At 38.6% G+C, this 23,949-nt stretch overlaps 1 protein-coding gene across 3 annotated transcripts in view; it reads left to right on the forward strand.

Annotated features, from left to right (window-relative positions):
* DPY19L1 (dpy-19 like C-mannosyltransferase 1) overlaps positions 1-23,949 on the forward strand; it is a 105,720-nt gene that overhangs the window by 35,828 nt on the left and 45,943 nt on the right. For all 3 annotated transcript variants that reach the window (XM_032643376.1, XM_032643377.1, XM_032643378.1), the window contains exons 7-8: positions 2,366-2,423; positions 20,606-20,697. In XM_032643376.1, coding sequence (XP_032499267.1) covers positions 2,366-2,423; positions 20,606-20,697 — 150 coding nt within the window. The remainder of the gene's footprint in view (positions 1-2,365; positions 2,424-20,605; positions 20,698-23,949) is intronic.

Consider the following 23,949-nt stretch of genomic DNA (forward strand, 5'->3'; position numbering starts at 1 on the left):
GAAAGTCTGCCTCCCTGCTTTATTAGTTAAGCAAAGGTGTCTATATAATCATGGAAGATGCTGTGCCATAACCTATAGTATATTAGAACACTATATAATTTTGAGGTAAGGAAGACCTTCACAGACAAGACAGGAAATGCAGAAGAAATAAATTAAAATATTGACATTTTACTATGAAATTAACTACATAAAATTAAAATTTTTTTTCTGACAGAATACACTGTAAATTATATCAGAAGATTTTGTCACACACGACAGTAAAAAAATTTGTATCCCTAATCTTTAAATAGGGAAACAGAGAATCCAATAGGAAAACAGACAAGAATGTGAACATACAATTCACAGAAGAGTAAATGAAGAAAACAGAACAAAACAGCCCACTAAAATGATGCTTTGTTGTAAAGCAACTATACTCCAATAAAAATTAATTAAAAAAATTTTTTAAAAGTAAAATGATGGCTTGTACAAATAGGCAGGAAGAACAAATCAAAATAACAGTGAGAAAAACATTTTTGCCCTTCCTGTGGGCAAAATGTAAAAGGATCTGGGCATATTGGGTGCTGTGTTATAGAGATACGGACCCCTCATAGATTGGTGAGGGTGTGGACTGGAATGGCTTCTCTGGAAAGTTCACGTTCTTTGACTTGGCAGTCTCACACGTCTATTCAATAGAAATAAAGGCACCATTTTTTTTTTACATGTACAGCGATGTTATTTTAACATTTTAAAAACTATAGCAAGGAATTGAAAAACATTTGTATGACCAATAACAGGAAAAGGGCTGAAAAAATTGCAGTGTGTTTGTACTGTGCAATATTTGACATCTCTTAAAATAAAAAGAATGCCTTGGGGCTTCCCTGGTGGCGCAGTGGTTGAGAGTCCGCCTGCCAATGCAGGGGACACGGGTTCGTGCCCCGGTCCGGGAAGATCCCACATGGGCCTGTGAGCCATGGCCGCTGAGCCTGCGCGTCCGGAGCTCTGCAGCGGGAGAGGCCACAACAGTGAGAGGCCCGCGTACAGCAAAAAAAAAAAAAAAAAGATGGCTCTACAGTCCTTCTGTTTTCCCTCCTTACCTCTCTCCTTAAATGCAAGTGGTATTTCAGACATCCCCTTCTCCCCTTTCCTCAAGCCTTTAGCCCTGCTACCTGTTCTCTTGAGCAGCAAGTGACTCTGTGCCCTGACTCTAGGGAAAATGGCAACTCTGTAAACTCCTTGCCACTAAACATGCAAACTTCACCTTCCTCTTGGCTGACTGGCCCCATGTGCTGGGGATCCCAGCCCTTCCTTTCTCCTTCTGGGGGTGATGCAGAGGGTGTATGTTCTTGCTACATGGATTATCCCTGCCATCTCATATATCTCTTCTGTGTTTCCTCATTCATACATCCTGAAGAATAAATATAATGGCCTAGAATACCTATGTCTGATTCTTTGTTACTTCTCTGTGTTGTACACGTATTTGCTGGATGGATAGAAAGAAAGAAGGATATTTGGGTAAAATAACAAGAAAGCAGCATGAGCTAAAGAGAGTAAAAAGACCTCAATAGTAGAGATGAAAGAAATGATGGAACAAGCCTAAAAACAGCCTTACTTTCACCTGCCCAAATGCTTCTGGCCAGGGGAGGAGGAGAATGGGGATGTTTTCACTCTTACCTGATCAAATGAAGGTTTAACTGTTAGGACTGCCAAACTATACCATTGTGGTTTCTTAGCTAGAGTGATAAGCCAGATTCTCATATTTTGATATTTGTGTTGTATTTCCCAATTTTTGGAAAACAAATGAACGATAAAACTTAATCTGTAAACTAGGTTTCCCAAGCATGTATAAAAGTAGCTTGGGTTTGGGAAATACTGAATTAATTAAATCTTTAATGTGCTAACATGCTTTGTGAATTTCCAAGAGCAGGAGACAGTGTGGTGATCTCCAGCTTTATGACCATTAAGCACTTTTCTGTACTTGCTCCCATCCCCTCTTCTGAATATATATTATATGCCAAGAAAAATACTTTGAGAAATGCTGAGGGACACAAATTAATATGTGTACTAAAGGATAAAAGAAAAAAGAAAAAGAAAGGTCAGGTTGCATGACGCACAGTAACATGACTATTAAGAATTTTTTATTTCTTGTCAGTTTGTGTTTTTCTGTACATTTTGAAGATGGAAAATGATTTTTTTAAAAATAAAACTTGTTTTGACTAATGATACCTTAGAGGAAATAAGCTGTTTTGTAAATAAGTATAGTAGAGTTCTAGTGTGGCTAAAACTTCTTGTAGTACTGGCAGATTATCATGCTCTGTTATTTCAAGGTTTTATTAAGATTGACCTGCTTTCTGTTATTCAAGTTACATTTTCTTATCCTCTTTTCCAGCGGCAGTCGATTAGGAGGCCTGGTTACAGTGTTGTGCTTCTTTTTCAATCATGGAGAGGTAGGTAGTCAACAAATATTTTCAAAATCTTTAGGGAATTTTACTTCTAGAAATACGAGTTTCTTCTTTAGGTAGTCAGTCAAGTATTTTTTAAAATTTTAGGAGAATTTACTAATAGAAATATAAATTTCTTCCTTAATTTCTTTAAATGTAATCTATAGTAGCATTCTTTAAATGTTTGATCTTATTTTGATTCATTTTTTTAAACACTAGCACTTATCTTTAGTTAACTTTTCATGACCATTATATCTTTTATGTGATACATCTCTTAGTGGCATGAAGAAATAGTGGGTCTGTGTTAATTCTATACATAATTTAACACTGTGTTTTAACTATGACGCAAATAAGCTAGCCATGTATCCATTAACTTCCTGGGTCGGGGTAACTTTTTGATGTAGGAGCTATAGTGTATGTTTCTAGTTCAATGCATTTCTATTCAACTTTGATATACTTTTGAGTATCCTTTGCAGAATATTTTATTGTATCTATAAAATTTCACATATCCAAGGGCTTTCCAAAGAGAACAGCATTGTAAAAAGCATAGACTCTGGATCCAGGTTACCTGTGTTCAAATCCTGGCTCTGCCATTTAGTGACTGAGTGACCTAGGCAAGCCATTTAATCTCACCTTAGTTTCCTCTTTGTAAACGGGCATAATGATGTTATCCATTTCATGGGATTATTGGGGAGATTAAATGAGTTCATATGTGTAATGTGCCTAGAACAATGTTTGACACACAGTTACTGCTAAATAATTTAGTTTGTGTAATTGTTTATATTATCATTAGTAACTTATTTTAGATTAAATTTTAATATAAATTCAAGATGCCAGTGAAATCCTTCCAGGAGATTAATTATAGTTGTAAATGAATTTCTAGTAATATATCTCTGTCCAGTTTTCTTTCATGGTAAGTTTTGTATGAAGGGAAAGAAAAGAAAGGTCAGGTTGCTTTGTGTGAAGTAACTCATTCCTTTTATGTGTTTCTACACTAAGTGTCTACAACATTTGAATATGCACATGTTACAAAGCTCTAAGAGTAGTCATGCAAAAACTTAACTGTAGACTTAAGGTTGAATTTTTTATTATTCAGTGGATTACTGATGGAAATTGAACTAACACATGCTTAGTGTTTAGAATCACAGAAACTTAAAGCTTTATGGATTAGAGCATTTGACAAATGATTACAATATGACATCAATTACTTGATTTGATCTGAATTTTGAGCAAAGAAAAAAAGAATTATTTGGCTCTTTTTGACTGTGGATGCTGCTCAGTGCTGTCGTTGGACCATAAACCTTTTGGAAGCACAGATCTGTGAGAATGACCTAAGAAATAGGAAAGAACTGCTTAACAATGGAAGAAAGGAACATTGAGGGTTCACAATGAGATGTTGAGAGGAAAGGGACTGTTGTAAATTTTGAAGCCAAGGCACAGTTTTAAATACTACTGTCTTTAAGCAGAAATATTCTCAGTGTAAATTAGAGGTTATTAATTCCTGATCTTACATTTTTCTAATAATTTTGATACTCATGTAGCATGAACATCATTCTTGACAAAGTCTTTTCAGTTTTTAACAATGAAATTCAGACAATTCAGTTCATTTATCAGGTTGAGAGGTTTTTTTTTTTGATACTTTTTAGCTACTTGGTACACTGAAACATGCTTAGGGAACACATTCCACTTAGGAAAAGGTAAACTAAATGAGATTAGAATTAGAATTGTGGTTTTACTGAATTAGTCAAGTAGATAATTGTATTTATATCAGTAACTGTAGCTTTAGAGTAGAAAAGTAACCATTTTGAGTAATGACATTAAAATTTAGAACATAAACTGCAGTTTTGGGTAAAATAATCTTGAGAACTCAAGTAACTAAAATCTATTTTATTATAATTTTATATTTATTTTGGTTTTCAGATTGTACGATTTTCAGACCCTTGTTTTCTTCTGATTTTTAAAAATGTTGCCTAAAGTACATAGTTTTTATAAGGGGGGAAGCATCTACTCTGATAGTACCTATTAATGCATTTAGTGAACTTTTCCGGAGAGTCAGTGTTTGCTTCACGGGAATTTCTGGCCAGTTTCTAATTGGTACCCTTCTTTCTTAGAAGAGTTATTTAAATCATGTGAGTGAGTAGTTTATGTGCCAAAAAATAGTTGTGAATTGTTACCTGCTTTTTTCTATTTCCATTATTTAGTTTGCTCTATACTTGAGTCTAAGATAGTGTAAGACGTACTTTTTAAAATATTTTTTTCTCAGGTGATTTTACAAGGGAAAATATTTGCCTTAATAAAAGAACTGCAAATTATGTAGTGTAAATGATTAATCAAATTATTTAAAACAGAAATTTAAAACCTTCAAATCTAAAAAGTGTGAAAACACAGTAAAGGAGCTATTAATTGCTCATAGTAATTATCAATAATATTGAGGTTATATATTTCATAATAAAAGTTATGCAGATGTTTTCACTTATCAAGCTTTTTAATTAAATGTTGATTCTGTCCCTATTGAGAATTATTGCTAAGATGAAAGCTAACAATTTTGTTTAGCTTTTATTTATTTTTTTTTTTTGGTATACATTTATTTTATTTATTTATTTTTTTAACATCTTTATTGGGGTATAATTGCTTTACAATGGTGTGTTAGTTTCTGATTTATAACAAAGTGAATCAGCTATACATATACATGTGCTCCCATGTGTCTTCCCTCTTGCGTCTCCCTCCCTCCCACTCTCCCCCTCCCACCCCTCCAGGCTGTCCCAAAGCCCCGAGCTTATATCCCTGTGCCTTGCGGCTGCTTCCCCCTAGCTATCTACCTTACTACGTTTGTTAGTGTGTATATGTCCATGACTCTCTCTCGCCCTGTCAAAACTCACCCTTCCCCCTCCCCATATCCTCAAGTCCGTTCTCCAGTAGGTCTGCGCCTCTATTCCTGTCTTATCCCTAGGTTCTTCATGACATTTTTTCCCCTTAAATTCCATATATATGTGTTAGCATACGGTATTTGTCTTTGTCTTTCTGACTTACTTCACTCTGTATGACAGACTCTAGGTCTATCCATCTCATTACAAATATCTCAATTTCATTTCTTTTTAAGGCTGAGTAATATTCCATTGTGTATATGTGCCACATCTTCTTTATCCATTCGTCCGATGATGGGCGCTTAGGTTCTTTCCATCTCCGGGCTATTGTAAATAGAGCTGCAATGAACATTTTGGTACATGACTCTTTTTGAATTTTGGTTTTCTCAGGGTATATGCCCAGTAGTGGGATTGCTGGGTCATATGGTAATTCTATTTGTAGTTTTTTAAGGAACCTCCATACTGTTCTCCATAGTGGCTGAACCAATTCACATTCCCACCAGCAGTGCAAGAGTGTCCCCTTTTCTCCACACCCTCTCCAGCATTTATTGTTTCTAGATTTTTTGATGATGGCCATTCTGACTGGTGTGAGATGATATCTCATTGTAGTTTTGATTTGCATTTCTCTAATGATTAATGATGTTGAGCATTCTTTCATGTGTTTGTTGGCATTCTGTATATCTTCTTTGGAGAAATGTCTGTTTAGGTCTTCTGCCCATTTTTGGATGGGGTTGTTTGTTTTTTTGTTATTGAGCTGCATGAGCTGCTTGTAGATTTTGGAGATTAATCCTTTGTCAGTTGCTTCATTTGCAAATGTTTTCTCCCATTCTGAGGGTTGTCTTTTGGTCTTGATTATGGTTTCCTTTGCTGTGCAAAAGCTTTGAAGTTTCATTAGGTCCCATTTGTTTATTTTTGTTTTTATTTCCATTACTCTAGGAGGTGGGTCAGAAAGGATCTTGCTGTGATTTATGTCATAGAGTGTTCTTCCTATGTTTTCCTCTAAGAGTTTGATAGTTTCTGGCCTTACATTTAGGTCTTTAATCCATTTTGAGCTTATTTTTGTGTATGGTGTTAGGGAGTGATCTAATCTCATACTTTTACATGTACCTGTCCAGTTTTCCCAGCACCATTTATTGAAGAGGCTGTCCTTTCTCCACTGTACATTCCTGCCTCCTTTATCAAAAATAAGGTGTCCATATGTGCGTGGGTTTATCTCTGGGCTTTCTATCCTGTTCCACTGATCTATCTTTCTGTTTTTGTGCCAGTACCATACTGTCTTGATTACTGTTGCTTTGTAGTATAGTCTGAAGTCAGGGAGCCTGATTCCTCCAGCTCCTTTTTTCGTTCTCAAGATTGCTTTGGCTATTCGGGGTCTTTTGTGTTTCCATACAAATTGCGAAATTTTTTGTTCTAGTTCTGTGAAAAATGCCAGTGGTAGTTTGATAGGGATTGCATTGAATCTGTAGATTGCTTTGGGTAGTAGAGTCATTTTCACAATGTTGATTCTTCCCATCCAAGAACATGGTATATCTCTCCATCTATTTGTATCATCTTTAATTTCTTTCATCAGTGTCTTATAATTTTCTGCATACAGGTCTTTCGTATCCTTAGGTAGGTTTATTCCTAGATATTTTATTCTTTTTGTTGCAATGGTAAATGGGAGTGTTTTCTTGATTTCACTTTCAGATTTTTCATCGTTAGTATATAGGAATGCCAGAGATTTCTGTGCATTAATTTTGTATCCTGCTACTTTACCAAATTCATTGATTAGCTCTAGTAGTTTTCTGGTAGCATCTTTAGGATTCTCTATGTATAGTATCATGTCATCTGCAAACAGTAACAGCTTTACTTCTTCTTTTCCGATGTAGATTCCTTTTATTTCCTTTTCTTCTCTGATTGCTGTGGCTAAAACTTCCAAAACTATGTTGAATAAGAGTGGTGAGAGTGGGCAACCTTGTCTTGTTCCTGATCTTAGTGGAAATGCCTTCAGTTTTTCACCATTGAGGATGATGTTTGCTGTGGGCTTGTCATATATGGCCTTTATTATGTTGAGGAAAGTTCCCTCTATGCCTACTTTCTGGAGGGTTTTTATCATAAATGGGTGTTGAATTTTGTCAAAAGCTTTCTCTGCATCTATTGAGATGATCATATGGTTTTTCTCCTTCAATTTGTTAATATGGTTTATCACATTGATAGATTTGCGTATATTGAAGAATCCTTGCATTCCTGGAATAAACCCCACTTGATCATGGTGTATGATCCTTTTAATGTGCTGCTGGATTCTGTTTGCTAGTATTTTGTTGAGGATTTTTGCATCTATGTTCATCAGTGATATTGGCCTGTAGTTTTCTTTCTTTGTGACATCCTTGTCTGGTTTTGGTATCAAGGTGATGGTGGCCTCGTAGAAGGAATTTGGGAGTGTTCCTCCCTCTGCTATATTTTGGAAGAGTTCGAGAAGGATAGGTGTTAGCTCTTCTCTAAACGTTTGATAGAATTCACCTGTGAAGCCATCTGGTCCTGGGCTTTTGTTTGTTGGAAGATTTTTAATCACAGTTTCAATTTCAGTGCTTGTGATTGGTCTGTTCATATTTTCTATTTCTTCCTGATTCAGTCTTGGCAGGTTGTGCATTTCTAAGAATTTGTCCATTTCTTCCAGATTGTCCATTTTATTGGCATAGAGTTGCTTGTAGTAATCTCTCATGATTTTTTTTATTTCTGCAGTGTCAGTTGTTATTTCTCCTTTCTCATTTCTAATTCTATTGATTTGAGTCTTCTCCCTTTTTTTCTTGATGAGTCTGGCTAGTGGTTTATCTATTTTGTTTATCTTCTCAAAGAACCAGCTTTTAGTTTTATTGATCTTTGCTATCGTTTCCTTCATTTCTTTTTCATTTATTTCTGATCTGATTTTTATGATTTCTTTCCTTCTGCTAGCATTGGGGCTTTTTTGTTCTTCTTTCTCTAATTGCTTGAGGTGCAAGGTTAGGTTGTTTATTCGAGATGTTTCCTGCTTCTTAAGGTGGGCTTGTATTGCTATAAACTTCCCCCTTAGAACTGCTTTTGCTGCATCCCATAGGTTTTGGGTCGTTGTGTCTCCATTGTCATTTGTTTCTAGGTATTTTTTTATTTCCTCTTTGATTTCTTCAGTGATCACTTCATTATTAAGTAGTGTATTGTTTAGCCTCCATGTGTTTGTATATTTTACAGATCTTTTCCTGTAATTGATATCTAGTCTCATGGCGTTGTGGTCAGAAAAGATACTTGATACAATTTCAATTTTCTTAAATTTACCAAGGCTTGATTTGTGACCCAAGATATGATCTATCCTGGAGAATGTTCCATGAGCACTTGAGAAAAATGTGTATTCTGTTGTTTTTGGATGGAGTGTCCTATAAATATCAATTAAGTCCATCTTGTTTAATGTATCATTTAAAGCTTGTGTTTCCTTATTTATTTTCATTTTGGATGATCTGTCCATGGGTGAAAGTGGGGTGTTAAAGTCCCCTACTATGAATGTGTTACTGTCAATTTCCCCTTTTATGGCTGTTAGTATTTGCCTTACGTATTGAGGTGCTCCTATGTTGGGTGCATAAATATTTACAATTGTTATATCTTCTTCTTGGATCGATCCCTTGATCATTATGTAGTGTCCTTCTTTATCCCTTTTAATAGTCCTTATTTTAAAGTCTATTTTGTCTGATATGAGAATTGCTACTCCAGCTTTCTTTTGGTTTCCATTTGCATGGAATATCTTTTTCCATCCCCTTACTTTCAGTCTGTATGTGTCTCGAGGTCTGAGGTGGGTCTCTTGTAGACAGCATATATAAGGGTCTTGTTTTTGTATCCATTCAGCCAATCTGTGTCTTTTGGTGGGAGCATTTAGTCCATTTACATTTAAGGTAATTATCGATATGTATGTTCCTATTCCCATTTTCTATATTGTTTTGGGTTCGTTATTATAGGTCGTTTCCTTCTTTTGCATTTCTTATCTAGAGCAGTTCCTTTAGCATTTGTTGTAAAGCTGGTTTGGTGGTGCTGAACTCTCTCAGCTTTTGCTTGTCTGTAAAGATTTTAATTTCTCCATCAAATCTGAATGAGATCCTTGCTGGGTAGAGTAGTCTTGGTTGCAGGTTTTTCTCCTTCATCACTTTCAGTATGTCCTGCCACTCCCTTCTGGCTTGTAGGGTTTCTGCTGAGAGATCAGCTGTTAACCTTATGGGGATTCCCTTGTGTGTTATTTGTTGTTTTTCCCTTGCTGCTTTTAATATGCTTTCTTTGTATTTAATTTTTGATAGTTTGATTAATATGTGTCTTGGCGTATTTCTCCTTGTATTTATCCTGTATGGGACTCTCTGTGCTTCCTGGACTTGATTAACTATTTCCTTTCCCATATTAGGGAAGTTTTCAACTATAATCTCTTCAAATATTTTCTCAGTCCCTTTCTTTTTTTCTTCTTCTTCTGGAACCCCTATAATTCGAATGTTGGTGCGTTTCATGTTGTCCCAGAGCTCTCTGAGACTGTCCTCAGTTCTTTTCATTCTTTTTTCTTTATTCTGCTCTGCAGTAGTTATTTCCACTACTTTATCTTCCAGGTCACTTATCCGTTCTTCTGCCTCAGTTATTCTGCTATTGATCCTATCTAGAGTACTTTTAATTTCATTTATTGCGTTGTTCATCATTGCTTGTTTCATCTTTAGTTCTTGTAGGTCCTCGTTAACTGTTTCTTGCATTTTGTCCATTCTACTTCCAAGATTTCGGATCATCCTTACTATCATTATTCTGAATTCTTTTTCAGGTAGATTGCCTATTTCCTCTTCATTTGTTAGGTCTGGTGGGTTTTTATCTTGCTCCTTCATCTGCTGTGTGTTTTTCTGTCTTCTCATTTTGCTTATCTTACTGTGTTTGGGGTCTCCTTTTTCAGGCTGCACGTTCGTAGTTCCCGATGTTTTTGATGTCTGTCTCCAGTGGCTAAGGTTGTTTCAGCGGGTTGTGTAGGCTTCCTGGTGGAGGGGACTAGTGCCTGTGTTGTGCTGGATGAGGCTGGATCTTGTCTCTCTAGTGGGCAGGTTCACGTCTGGTGGTGTGTTTTGGGGTGTCTGTGGCCTTGTTATGATTTTCGGCAGCCTCTCTGCTAATGGGTGGGGTTGTGTTCCTGTTTTGCTAGTTGTTTGGCATAGGTTGTCCAGCACTGTGGCTTGCTGGTTGTTGAGTGAAGCTGGGTGCTGGTGTTAAGATGGAGGTCTCTGGGAGATTTCCACCGTTTAATATTATGTGGAGCTGGGAGGTCTCTTGTTGGTCAGTGTCCTGAGGTTGGCTCTCCTACCTCAGAGGCAGAGCCCTGCCTCCTGGGCTGGAGCACCAAGAGCCTTTCATCCACACGGCTCAGAATAAAAGGGAGGAAAAGTAGAGAGAATTATTAGAAGTATGAGGAAAGAAAGAAGGAAAGGAGGAAAGGAAGGAAGGAAGAAAGAAGCAAAGAAGGAAAGAAAGGAGGGAGGGAGGGAGGAAGGAAGGAAGGAAGGAGGGAAAGAAGGAGAAAATGTAGAGAGAATTAGTAGAAGTATGAGGAAAGAAAGAGGGAAAGGAGGAAAGGAAGGAAGGAAGAAAGAAGCAAAGAAGGAAAGAAAGGGAGGGAGGGGAGAAGGAAGGAAGGAAGGAGGGAAAGAAGGAGAAAATGTAGAGAGAATTAGTAGAAGTTTGAGGAAAGAAAGAAGGAAAGGAGGAAAGGAGGAAAGGAAGGAAGGAAGAAAGAAGCAAAGAAGGAAAGAAAGGAGGGAGGGAGGGAGGGAGGAAGGGAGGAAGGAAGGAGGGAAAGAAGGAAAAAAGACAGAAAGAAAGAAGATACAGTAAAAATAAAATAAAGTATAATATAGTTATTGTACTAAAAAATATTTAGAAAGAAAGAAAAAAAAAAAATAAAAAAATAAAAATGAACAGATAGAACCCTAGGACAAATGTTGGAAACAAAGCTATACAGAGAAAATCTTACACAGAAGCATACACATACGTGTTCACAAAGAGAGGCAAAGGGGAAAAAATCATAAATCCTGCTCCCAGAGACCACCTCCTCAACCTGGGGTGATTCGCTGTCTAAAGGAGGGAAGGAAGGAAGGAAGGAAAGAAAGAACGAAGGTAAAGTACAATAAAGTTATTACAATTAAAATTAATTATTAAGAAAAAAAAATTTTTTTTAAAAAAAACCATGGACGGATAGAGCCCTAGGACAAATGTTGGAGGCAAAGCTATACAGAGAAAATCTTACACAGAAGCATACACATACATGTTCACAAAGATAGGCAAAGCGGGAAAAATCATAAATCCTGCTCCCAGAGACCACCTCCTCAATTTGGGGTGATTTGTTGTCTAAAGGAGGGAAGGAAGGAAGGAAAGAAAGAAAGAAAGAACGAAGGTAAAGTACAATAACGTTATTACAATTAAAATTAATTATTAAGAAAAAAAAAAATTTTTTTTTAAAAAAAAACCATGGACGGATAGAGCCCTAGGACAACTGTTGGGAGCAAAGCTATACAGAGAAAATCTTACACAGAAGCATACACATACACGTTCACAAAGAGGGGCAAAGGGGGAAAAATCATAAATCCTGCTCCCAGAGACCACCCCCTCAACCTGGGGTGATTCGCTGTCTAAAGGAGGGAAGGAGGGAAGGAAAGAAAGAAAGAAAGAACGAAGGTAAAGTTCAATAAAGTTATTACAATTAAAATTAATTATTTTAAAAAAAAATTAAAAAAAAAAAAAAAAAAAAAAAACCATGGACGGATAGAGCCCTAGGACAAATGGTGGAAGCAAGAGTATACAGACAAGATCTCACACAGAAGCATACACGCACACATTCACAAAAAGAGGAAAAGGGAAAAAAATCACAGATCTCGCTCCTAAATTCCCCCTCTTCAATTTGGGATCACTCCCTGTCTATTCAGGTATTCCACAATGCAGGGCACATCAAGTTGATCGTGGAGCTTCAATCCGCCACCTCCGCGGTTGCCGGGAGAGACCTCCCCCTCTCCTCCCTGCTCTCACAGCTCACAGGAGCTCAGCTTTGTACCCGGCCCTGCCCCTGCGCGCAGATCGCTGGAGGGCGTCTGTTTTTTTGCTCAGACAGGACGGGGTTAAAGGAGCCGCTGATTCGGGAGCTCCGGCTCACTCAGGCCGGGGGTTGGGGGATGGGGGAAGGAGGGGCACTGCGTGCGGGGTGGGCCTGCGGCGGCAGAGGCGGCGTGACGCTGCGGCAGAGGCCGGCGTGACGCTGCACCAGCCTGAGACCCGCCGTGCGTACTCCTGGGGAAGTTGTCCCTGGATCCCGGGAACCTGGCAGTGGCGGCCTGCACAGGCTCCGTGGAAGAGGGGCGCGGAGAGTGACCTGTGCTCGCACACAGCCCCCCTGGTGGCGGCAGCAGCAGCCCCAGCGTCTCCCGCCCGTCTCTGGGGTCCGCGGTTTCAGCCGCGGCTCGCGCCCGTCTCTGGGGCTCGCGCTTCCCGCCGCGGCTCGCGCCCGTCTCGGGGGCTCGCGCCCTCAGCCGCGGCTCGCGCCCGTCTCTGGAGTTCGCGCTTTTAGCCGCGGCTCGCGCCCGTCTCTGGAGTTCCTTTAAGCAGCGCTCTTAAACCCCTCTCCTCGCGCACCAGGAAACAAAGAGGGAAGAAAAAGTCTCTTGCCTCTTCGGCCGGTGCCGGCTTTTCCCCGAACTCCCTCCCGGCTAGTCGTGGCACACCAACCCCTTCAGGCTATGCTCAAGCCGCCAACCCCAGTCCTCTCCCTGAGCTCCGTCCAAAACCGAAACCCGAGCCTCAGCTCGCAGCCCCGCCCGCCCCGGCGGGTGAGCAGACAAGCCTCTCGGGTTGGTGAGTGCCGGTCGGCACCGATCGTCTGTGCAGGAATCTCCCCGCTTTGCCCTCCACACCCGTCGCTGTGCACCACTCCGCGGTCCCGAAGCTCCCCCCTCCGCCTCCCGCAGTCTCCGCCCGCGGAGGGGCTTCCTAGTGTGTGGAAACTTTTCCTCCTTCACAGCTCCCTCCCACTGGTGCAGGTGCCGTCCTTATTCTTTTGTCTCTGTTTTTTCTTTTTTCTTTTGCCCTACCCAGGTACGTGGGGAGTTTCTTGCCTTTTGGGAGCTCTGAGGTCTTCTGCCAGCCTTCAGTAGGTGTTCTGTAGGAGTTGTTCCACGTGTAGATTTATTTCTGGTGTATCCGTGAGGAGGAAGGCGATCTCCACGTCTTACTCTTCCGCCATCTTCCCGCCGACCTCTCTGTTTAGCTTTTAAAGCATTTAGATGGGTACATTAAAAAAAAAACTAAATGCAATATTTTTCTGCAATTTTTTTTTTTTTTTTGCGGTACGTGGGCCTCTCACTGTTGTGGCCTCTCCCGTTGTGGAGCACAGGCTCCGGACGCACAGGCTCAGCGGCCATGGCTCACGGGCCTAGCCGCTCTGCGGCATGTGGGATCTTCCCCGACCGGGGCACGAACCTGTGTCCCCTGCATCGGCAGGCGGACTCTCAACCACTGCACCACCAGGGAAGCCCTTTTTCTGCAATTTTTGACTGTTAATTTCTTTTCCTTCCTCCCTCCCTCCCTTGCTTTCCTTTCTAATGATGGTAAGGTTTTGGCCAGGATATTTATTCTGAGTCTTCTGTTTATTCAACTCAATTAAAACAGCATATACTGAGGTCCTACTGTATGTCAGGACTTGTAGATGCTGGGGATGTGTCAGTTAGTAAAACAAAGACCCCTGTCCTTGTGGATAATCATGTGAAGGTGGGACAATCTTCTGCTTAAGGTGGGGGAATACTGGTTTATTTGGGGAGAAGCAAGGAGGCCATTGTGGAAGAGCAGAGAGTGGAAGGGATAAGGCCAACAGTGAAAGACGGGAGGTGGTGTGTGGAAGGAGCCGATTCTGTAGTCTTGTCAGTCATTGTAAAGTTCATTTGGAGCACGTGGAAAGGCCATGGAGGGTTACCTGCAGAAGAGGGACATGATTTAAATATTTTTTACATTAATTTGGACTATAGTGGAAGTGCAAGATGTGTTACTCAGGCTATTGAGTGGTGTGCCTATTTGTGAAACTTACAGTAACTCTAAAAGTCCAAAAACAGAGAGTGTGCTAGTCTTAGCTGGAAATGAATCTGTTGATGTAGATTTGAAAACTAACTTCTAATGTAGTAGAAAACTAGCCTGCAGTATCTTTCGTGACCTGGCCCTTTCTGCGTCTCACTACTCCAGGGCATTTTCTTTTTGCCTCAGTCCTGCTGTCCTTCCTTCCTCTAGTTCCCAGAAAGGACTGTTCCTTTTCCTTCCTCAGGGCCTTTGCACATGCTGTTTCCTAGCCCTGCATACTTCCCTCCCCCTGTATCTCCTAATCTGTGCCTAGTTAACTCTTAGTCATCTTTAATAACTGGATGTTTTAGTTTGGGTTTCAGTGGTGTTCTTCATTTCTTCCTGCAGATCTGGGTTTTCGTCTGGTATAATTTCTCTTTAGTCTAAGAACTTTATTTAGCATTGTGGTGAAGATCTGCTGCCCATAAGTTCTCTTAGCTTTTGCCTTTCTAAAAACATCCTTATTTTGCCTTCATTTTTTTAAAGTATATTTTTGCTGGATAAGAATTCTGGATTGAAAGCTTTATCTTTAAGCACTTTAAGTGTCATTGTTTTGTGTTCTGGCTTCCATTGTTTCATAAGTCATCTGTCACTCTTACTATCGTTGTCCTGAATGTAATGTGTATCTTCTGTGGTGGTTTGAAGCTTTGTTTTTTTTCTTTTTTTTCTTTGTCGTTGTTTTAAAATTTAATTAATTATATTTTTGGCTGTGTTGGGTCTTCGTTGCTGCATGCAGGCTTTCTTTCTCTAGTTGCCGTGAGCAGGGAGCTGCTCTTTGTTGTGGTGCGCGGGCTTCTTATTGCCATGGCTTCTCTTGTTGTGGAGCATGGGCTCCAGGTGCACGGGCTTCAGTAGTTGTGGCTCACGGGCTCTACAGCGCAGGCTCAGTAGTTGTGGCTCACAGGCTGAGTTGCTTCACGGCATGTGGGATTTTCCCTGACTAGGGATCGAACCCATGTCCCCTGCATTGGCAGGCATATTCCTAACCAATGCGCCACCAGGGAAGTCCTTAAAGCTTTGTTTTTATATTTGATTTTTATTGGTTTGATGGTGATGAACTTAAATTTGGTCTTTTTTGTATGTATCCTGCTTAAGTTTCACTGAACATCTTTGTTCCGTGCGTTTTTTTTTTTTTTTTAAATCAGTTTTTGGAAACCTTTTAGCAAATATCTTTTCTTCAAATATTTTGTCTTCCCCATTCTCTCTCTTATTGTCTTTGAGGATTCTCATTCCATGTATGTTCAACTTTTGATGTTATCCCATAGGTTTTTGATACTCTCTTCATTTTTTTTTTTAATTTTCATTTTTTCTCTCTTTGTCTCTATTTGGATATATTATTTTGCCATATCCCTGAGTTCATTGGTATTTTATTCTGATATTCAGTCTGCTTTAATGCCCATCCAGTGACTTGTTTATTTTAGATATTATAAATTTCAATTTTAGAATTTCATTGTTTTCCTGAGCTTCCATTTCTCTGTTGAAAATTCTTGTCTGTTTACCCATTCTGTCCATCTTTTTCTGTAAATTTTTAAACCTAATTATTATAGTTTAAATTTAAAGTCCTTGTCTGCTAATTCCAACATTCACATTATCTGTGGATTTAACTAGAATTTACCTTTTGAATGTGGGTTATATTTTTGTACTTTGCATGTCTCATAGATTTCTCTTTTATGCAAGACATTTTGTATAAAAGAATGATAAAGCCTGAACTAGATAATTGTTTTTGCTTGTTTTTTTTCCCAGAGAGGGATTATCTTTTCCTGTGTCAGGTATGTAGGGTAAGGGCCTGAGCAATTTGATCCCACCATGAGTCTTGCTAAGCTGGGCAGGGCTGTGGTTTTAATTTGTTTTAGTTTGCCTCCAGTTTCAAATGAATTAAGGAGATTTCTGCTCTGTGGCTCAATCTCCAGTTTCCCAGATGCTCAGCCCAGGGCATGATCTCTTTGATCTTACCAGCAATTGAATCTGGAGGGGGTGAAGTTTTAGCTTTTTAGTTTCAGTCCATCACTGGATTCGACTTCAGCAAGTTCCTGGAAGCTAAGCACTGTGTGAGATTGTGACTTCTCTCTGCTTCCTCCCTGTTCTTCACTGCTTCTTCACCCCAATCTGAATATCCAATTAACTTAGTACTGTTTGTTGAAAAGACCATTCTTTTCCCATTGAATTGTAGTGGTGCTTTTGTCATTAATCAAGTAACTGTATATTTGTAGATTTGTTTTTAGACTCTCAAATCTGTTCTATTTTTCTATTTATCTTTAAGCCAGTATCACACTATCTTAAATATTGTAACTTTAAAAGTTTGATATCTGGTAGTAAAAAGTCTCCAACTCTGTTCTCCGGTGTTGCTTTAGCTAGTCCAGGTTTTTGTATTTCCATATAAATTTTAGAATCAGCTTTCCATGATTCCTCCTTCCCCCAGTAGATTTACAACCTGCTAGGACTTTAGTTATGATTGCCTTGATCTCTAGATCAATTTAGGGAGAAGTGACATTCTAAATATATCAGATCTTCCCATCTATAAACATAGGTATTCTTTCATTTATATCAGTCTTCTTCAGTTTCTTTCAGCAATGTTTTATGTCTTGCAAATTTTTTATTAGATTAATTCCTAACAAATGTGTGTGTGTGTGTGTGTGTGTGTGTGTGTGTATTTTTGGGAGGGAGGGGTACTACTCTCTGCCCTTTTGATATGTCCTCAGTGTTCTTTCAACACTTACTTTCTTGCACAAAAAGGTGTTTCAAGATCACCTCGTACTGTCTTGCCCCCAGATGTGGAATCAGCCATTTTCCAAGGAATCTTGGATCCTGTTAGTGGAAAATGGTAACTAGAGACCACAAGTTGGGTGCTTGATATGCTTATTACTGCTTGGATGTAATGACTTTTAGGTCCTTTTAGCAAAAATCATTAATTCATACTGATTCCTCCAATAATTCTAATCCAGTAATCTAGTAGTATAAACCCTGCCTTCTCCCACTCCATATTTGTATCTCCTCCCTTCCCACAATCTAAATGTATTTACTTACTTGCTTTATTCTGTAATATACACAAAATAGTTTCAGAATTAATACACTACGATTACCAATAACAAACCTACTAAGTAAGGTTTAAGATTTCTTTGCTGTTCTTTTTTTTCCTAAGATTATATTCTACTAAGGGGGTACAGAGTTCAAAAGTAAAACAGCTCAAAATATACCTAGATTATTTTTGCTTCTCTGTTATGTTACCATTTAATACAGTTAGAATCATTTGTTTCAGTTTATATTTATACTGCCTTTGTATCTTGACAAATACCTTCATACTGTCTACAGAATTCTGATTATGTTGATAACCTGGATAAGTTTAGTTTACAACCACATGGTAAGATGGTAGAGTTGATATTGATAACATCTTGTCAGCTTTTTATATTTTAAATAAGTATGGAATGGTCAGGTTGCATCATTGCTATAAAGGATAGAGTCATGAAGCTGTAATTTATTGCTTATCCAACAAAGCTGACTGATTTCACAGAAGTTCTGTGCAAACTTTATGGTAGGATATGGTGATATCCTAGAAGTTCAGAGATAAAAAAGGTAAACGTTTCTTTTCATAGAACCAGTAGAAATTCTTTATTAAGATGGTAAAGCTTACTAATAACAATTATACATCACTGAAACATTAATTTTCGTGTGAGCCAAAATTGTATTACAAATTCAAATTGTAACTGACTGGTTATTTGGGCAGCATGTCAGTACATGGTACAGAAAGAGACAAACTCCAAGAAAGCTACCTGACTTATTATCAAGGTGCAGTCCCATCAGCCTCACAAAGCCCACGCCAAGCTAAGGGTCTACCTAAACAATGGGACTGCCCTAAGTAACATCAGACAGAAGATGTTCAAACGAGAGCTGTTGCACCTAGCGTTATCATGGTTGACATCTGGATAGCTGAATCCTTAAACCTACACCATTCTCAGAAAAAGAGTAGCCAAACCCATGGTGGTCAGAAATCTTTTTTGGAATCGCTTGTAAGTATAGTGTTTACAGCAATATTATAGCTAACATAGCAGTGCAGCAGTCAGAGGTGGGATAATTTGTTTTAAACCCAAACATTATACCAACAAGTTACAATTGATCCTACAAAGGTTAACTCTAGTTAAAACTCTTGAACAAGCCTTAAACATGATCTGTTTGATACTAACTATAACTTATAATTGACTAGTCAGTTCTATTCCTATTTTTAAATTGTGAAGAGAAATCAATTAGATTATGCTAGATCTCTAATAGAATAAGTAAACTATTTGAAAGTAGAGGTTGAAAAATGAAGCTGTTTATTGCTAAAATTCTTCATTTTTGATTCTTGAGTAGATGATTAAAAAATTCAGCCTTCACCAAGCAGAAAATAGATTAAAAGCCTGTTGTCATCAATATCTAGGCAGTGTTATGTTGCAGTATTATTCAATGCTATGAAGTGTGTGCTGAAAATTATTTAGTGGATGATGACAATTAAAACAGTGTAAGATTTTTTTATTGAGTTTACTTTCACAATTAAAGAATTTCTTATTCTTTGTCAGAGTATAGAACACATTTGTGTAACCCTTTTTGAAGCAGTTCACATGTGTATATTTCCTCCTTTCATTCTTACATTTGAACCTATAAAGAGAATGATAGATTTTTATTTTCTATTTAAAATTATAGTTAAATAAAAAATATTTATTTGTTGAAACTTAAGGTATGATTAAAACAAATCTGCTTACTATTCTCATATTATATGGTGTCATCTGGAACAGCAATTATGTTAGTACCAGATCTAATAAAGCACCCTGTGTTATTGGAGAAACAATAAGAAGCACTTTCACATACATATGAATTCATTCACTCTTAACTTTTTAGAAGGAGAAAACCTTGCTCTTTGTTACTAATATATAATTGAGCCTTCTTATCCTTACTTTACAGAGGATGTAATCGAGTTTTAGCAAACTGAGTGACTCCTGCTATTAAGAGAAATGAATTTCTAAGAGATGACAACATAGTTGTATTTGGTAACAAAATAAATATGGGTGAACAGTTTGTATGAAGAAAGTTTTCAAATTGTGTATTAAATAGTTTAAATATTTTCTTATTGGTTTTTGCATAGAGATTGGTAGCCTTATAAATTTTATATATCTCTACTGTCAATCATACTGAAATCTCTAGTTAATCTAATAAACTAACAGATTTTTTACTTTGCATTTCAGTAACAACAAATATACATTTTTAAAGACTTTTTCAATCTTTTCATATTCTCTTGTATGTACAGTTCATTTATAAATAGATATTTATGTTAATTTCATAGAGAATGGTGAGTTTTGGTAAAAAAAGGAATAAATTGGCTCAAACTTTCTATAGCAGTAGAAGAAATACCTAATAGTCTGAGGTAGAGCTAAAATAGAGGAAAGACTTATTTCCACTGTGGTCTTTGTAATACTATATAGTCTGTAAAGTAGCCCTGCTTGACGTGAAAGATGTAATGATTTCTTCTAGTGTGACGAGCTTAGTAGTAGTAATATCAAATTGTTTACATTTAATCCAGTGCAGTTTTCTTTAAATTGAAAGGTGGACTTATTAATATATTTAGTATATATGCAGAAACATGATGGAGTCTCATACTGGGATACTACATTATTTAATTAAGTCTAAAGTAAGCTTTTCAGAAAGGTTGATACTTAACTGTTTTAGGACTTCTGTGACTTTATTTGATCCCCTGTGCCGCTTTTAAATATTTTGCAGCCCAGGGTGGCTTGGGCAAAGAAGAAGTAAAAACAAAGATGGAGTGCTCCTTTTAAGCAGCATTGTCAGTAAAAATACTAACAGTGATGACCACAGGGAGTTTTGAAATATTGGTTATGGAGAGTTTTGCTGAAATTCACTTGAAAGAAGACAAACTATAGTTCATTTTCAAAACCAGTTCAAATGTAGTGTTTTTACTTTTGGCAGAACATTTTCTTGCTGGTGCTTTCCCTACTTTCCTTTTAGGCTACAGTTGAAGTTTTTTAGGACTTCGTTGTTGACAGTTCATGATGTTACTGTTGCTCAAGAGCTTATGCCATGTGTATCTTCCAGTTTTGCTGTTGGTAGAAAAGTTAGTAGCTTGTTTTCCAGCACACCATTAAGTTGTAGAAAAAACTTCATAGCAGCTTTCGCTTGGTGTTTCTTACTCAACAATTTTAACAAAGATACCATACACTATGAATTTTGTTTCAGTGTACCCGTGTGATGTGGACACCTCCTCTACGCGAAAGCTTCTCGTATCCATTCCTTGTACTTCAGATGCTGCTTGTGACTCATATTCTCAGGTAACTTTGTCTTATCTTTAGTAGTTGTTGTTTGTTTGTTTTGCATTGAATAACTTAAGCTAGAATTTTTTGAACTTCCAGTATAAAAAGTGTAATAAAATAATTAAGTTGATGCAGTTGCTAGGTTGAATTCATAAAGGGGTTTTAAGAGTTTAACTTCCAGGGCTTCCCAGGTGGCACAGTGGTTGAGAGTCCGCCTGCCGATGCAGGGGACCCGGGTTCGTGCCCCGGTCCGGGAAGATCCACATGCCGCGGAGCGGCTGAGCCCGTGAGCCATGGCCGCTGAGCCTGTGCTTCTGGAGCCTGTGCTCCACAACGGGAGAGGCCACAACAGTGAGAGGCCCACGTACCGCAAAAAAAAAAAAAAAAAAAATATAACTTCAAAATATTTACTACCCAAAACATTTTCTTGATCTGCCTTTTAGTCTTCTTTCCTTTAATTAGTGGTCCACAGGTACTGCTCGAGGAGCAGCAAATCTGCTTCCACTTCTTCTGCCATCTCTGCTTTCCCAAACCATTTTCTGCCACCACAGCAGCCTCCCAAAAATAGAAGAGGGAAAGCTGGTGGCAGTAGGGTGTATCCCATAAGCTATAGCCCTTCAAAGCAAAGAACGGTTCATAGAATAGGTGTGGTCAGGTACATTAATACTCGTAGTTCTTCTTTCTGTGTTTGTTTAGCATCCCTGAGAATTGGATAGTAGGGGTAGAAAGAAACCACATGAGTAGACAAAGGTATGCTAGGATAATTCCTGCTAGAAACTCAGGATTGGATTGAGCCCTCCCATGTTTCTCACTACAAGAGTGGAGAGAGTTGGACCGAGAACATTTCCCTCCCCTCGTTATTGACAGATATTGAATTTAGATTGATACTGCCTTGTTTCAGAGGGTGAAGATAAAACAAAACGGGGTCTATGAAAGAACAGAACAAAGCATGATGAAAATCTGAAGATGACCCAGACTAAGAACTCCTTTCAGTGATCTGCAGAATTCAGGAGAACTGGTTGAAGTCTGTTACATCAAACCCTTTGAATGATCTATTTCCCGTGATGATCTCAACAGGAACAGAGCCATTACATGGCTTTGTCTCTTATGTAGAGATTTTAGACCAGCCTTTCACAGAATGTGGGATGGGTGGCAGCTTTTATATTAGCTTTTAAAGTCTCTGCAACTCCAGCCTGATTGCTGTCCCTTAAATTCCTCTTTTATTATGAAAATTAGAACTTTTTTAGCATCTTCACATAAGATGAACTCTGAATTCATAACCCTTAGTTCTGGGACACTTTGATAGAGGTTTCCTTCTCAAACACTTCAGGAGGAAGTGTTGTGCCGTATGAGTGTCTGATTCATCACTGCACATGCTGTGTTTCCACATCCGCGTTCTTGATCTTGGCTTTTTTCTCCAATACAATACAATACTGTATTCTCCAATACAGTATTTTCTCCAATACAGTGGACTGCCCATCAATCTCTACTTTCTGCTTTTCTTCTGCCTCTGCTTCTGTCTTCAATCCAGTGATGGCAAACTTTTGATTCTTCCCATATTCCCTTGCTAATGTGCTGTGATCTGAGCAGCTGTGTACGGTGCTGCTCCACCTGCTAAGGGTTGCTTCCTTTAATCCATCCCGAGGGGTGTACTGTAGAAGGTTCTGCTACTTTGCTATTGCTACTGTAACAAATCACCACAAACAGATTTATCATGTTACATCTTACAGTTCTGTAACTCAGAAATCCTAAGATAGGGGTGTCGGCAGGGCTGCACTTCTTCTGGAGAGTCTAAGGAAGAACCAGTTTTCTTGCCTTTTTTCGCTTCTAGAGGACTGCTTGCATTCCTTGACCTGTGGCCCCCTCTATCTTCAAAGCTAGCAATGGTGGATTGAGTTCTTAGCAGTCATTTTACTCCAACCTTCTTTGACTTTAAGGACCCTTGTGATTACATTGGGCCCCCCTGGATAATCCAGGATAATCTCCCTATTTGAAGGTCAGCTGATTGGTAACCTTAATTCCCCTTTGCCATGTAGTGGGCCTCTTTGGAAGCTATTATTCTACTGACCACAGTGGAGCTACTCCAACTCCTGTTTCTTGGCTTCAGGGACCGCGTTCTGTTAGGTTCTTTTGTCTTGTTTGTCAGGTGCTTTTGTGGTAAGCTCTTTATGTTTTCTTTAGCCTCCTAATCATTGTCATTTCAGCCTCATCCACCTCCTCATTCTTGTCTTTACTTTTGGTTTTTATAAAAAAGTGTTAGGTAAGGGAATTTCCTTCCTTCAAGGGCTTTTATCATTCTCTTTGTTTTTCTCTAGTTGACATCTTCCTTCTGCTTTCTTGGCAACTGCAGTCCTTTTTGCTGGGGAAAAGCACATGCTCCTTTCCTAGAGTTGTGGTAAACTTCTTACCTTTCTTCTGAAGGATGACAGCCTAATTTCTAGTGGTCTTTTAAGTCTTTCATCTTTATTACTGAATTCTCTCTCTTTGGTAGAGCAGCCATTTCCTCTAGTTCTCGGTTTCCACCTAGAGTTGACATCTCTTGATGTGGGGCGGTGGAGAGGTGAATGCCTTGAGTGAGCCAGGAAGAAGCTGAGCAATGTTCATGTGGGCTGCAGGTACTAAGGATACTGTTATAAAGCTAGAATAGACTTTTCCTAATGCTAAACATCATTTACAAATAAGGTTAGAAAGATATTTTATCGTAACAAATTGGTTTTGTCCAGTTTTGAATTTTAAGTATTTTTAGAAATTCAGTTTTGTATAAATCACCTCATAACAGCCACAGTGAAGATGTTAGGCATGTTGGGGGCTTCACAATGGTTCACTGATTTAGGAGAAAAGTACTTCTTAAAACTAGCATGAGAGAATCACCTCACCCTCCTAAAAATCCCTTGCATACAAGTCAGGACCAAAGCAAAGCCCTCTGAATGTGACTCCAGAAGGGCTTCTGCCATTGCCTCTTTTCTGTGTCCTACCTATGCAGGACCCAACTTTTATCCCATATCCTCCACAAAACCTCCCTCAGCTGCTCAGCCTGTATCCTGAATACTTGCTTGCTTGTCTGCAGAATACTTAGCACTTAGAATCTGCTACTTCTCTGATTTTTTCATAGACATCGTTTGTCTCTCCAAATGAATCTATTGAATGCAGCTTTAAATACGTTTGGTTATGAATTCACCAAAATATAGTTTGAAAAATCTCAATGGATACACTGACCTAGGTGCTCTCTCTCTCCTTGGAAAGCTTTGTTTTTTACAGTTATATTGGGGA

This window comes from Phocoena sinus, chromosome 9 (genome assembly GCF_008692025.1).
Source record: "Phocoena sinus isolate mPhoSin1 chromosome 9, mPhoSin1.pri, whole genome shotgun sequence".
Lineage (NCBI taxonomy): Eukaryota > Metazoa > Chordata > Mammalia > Artiodactyla > Phocoenidae > Phocoena > Phocoena sinus.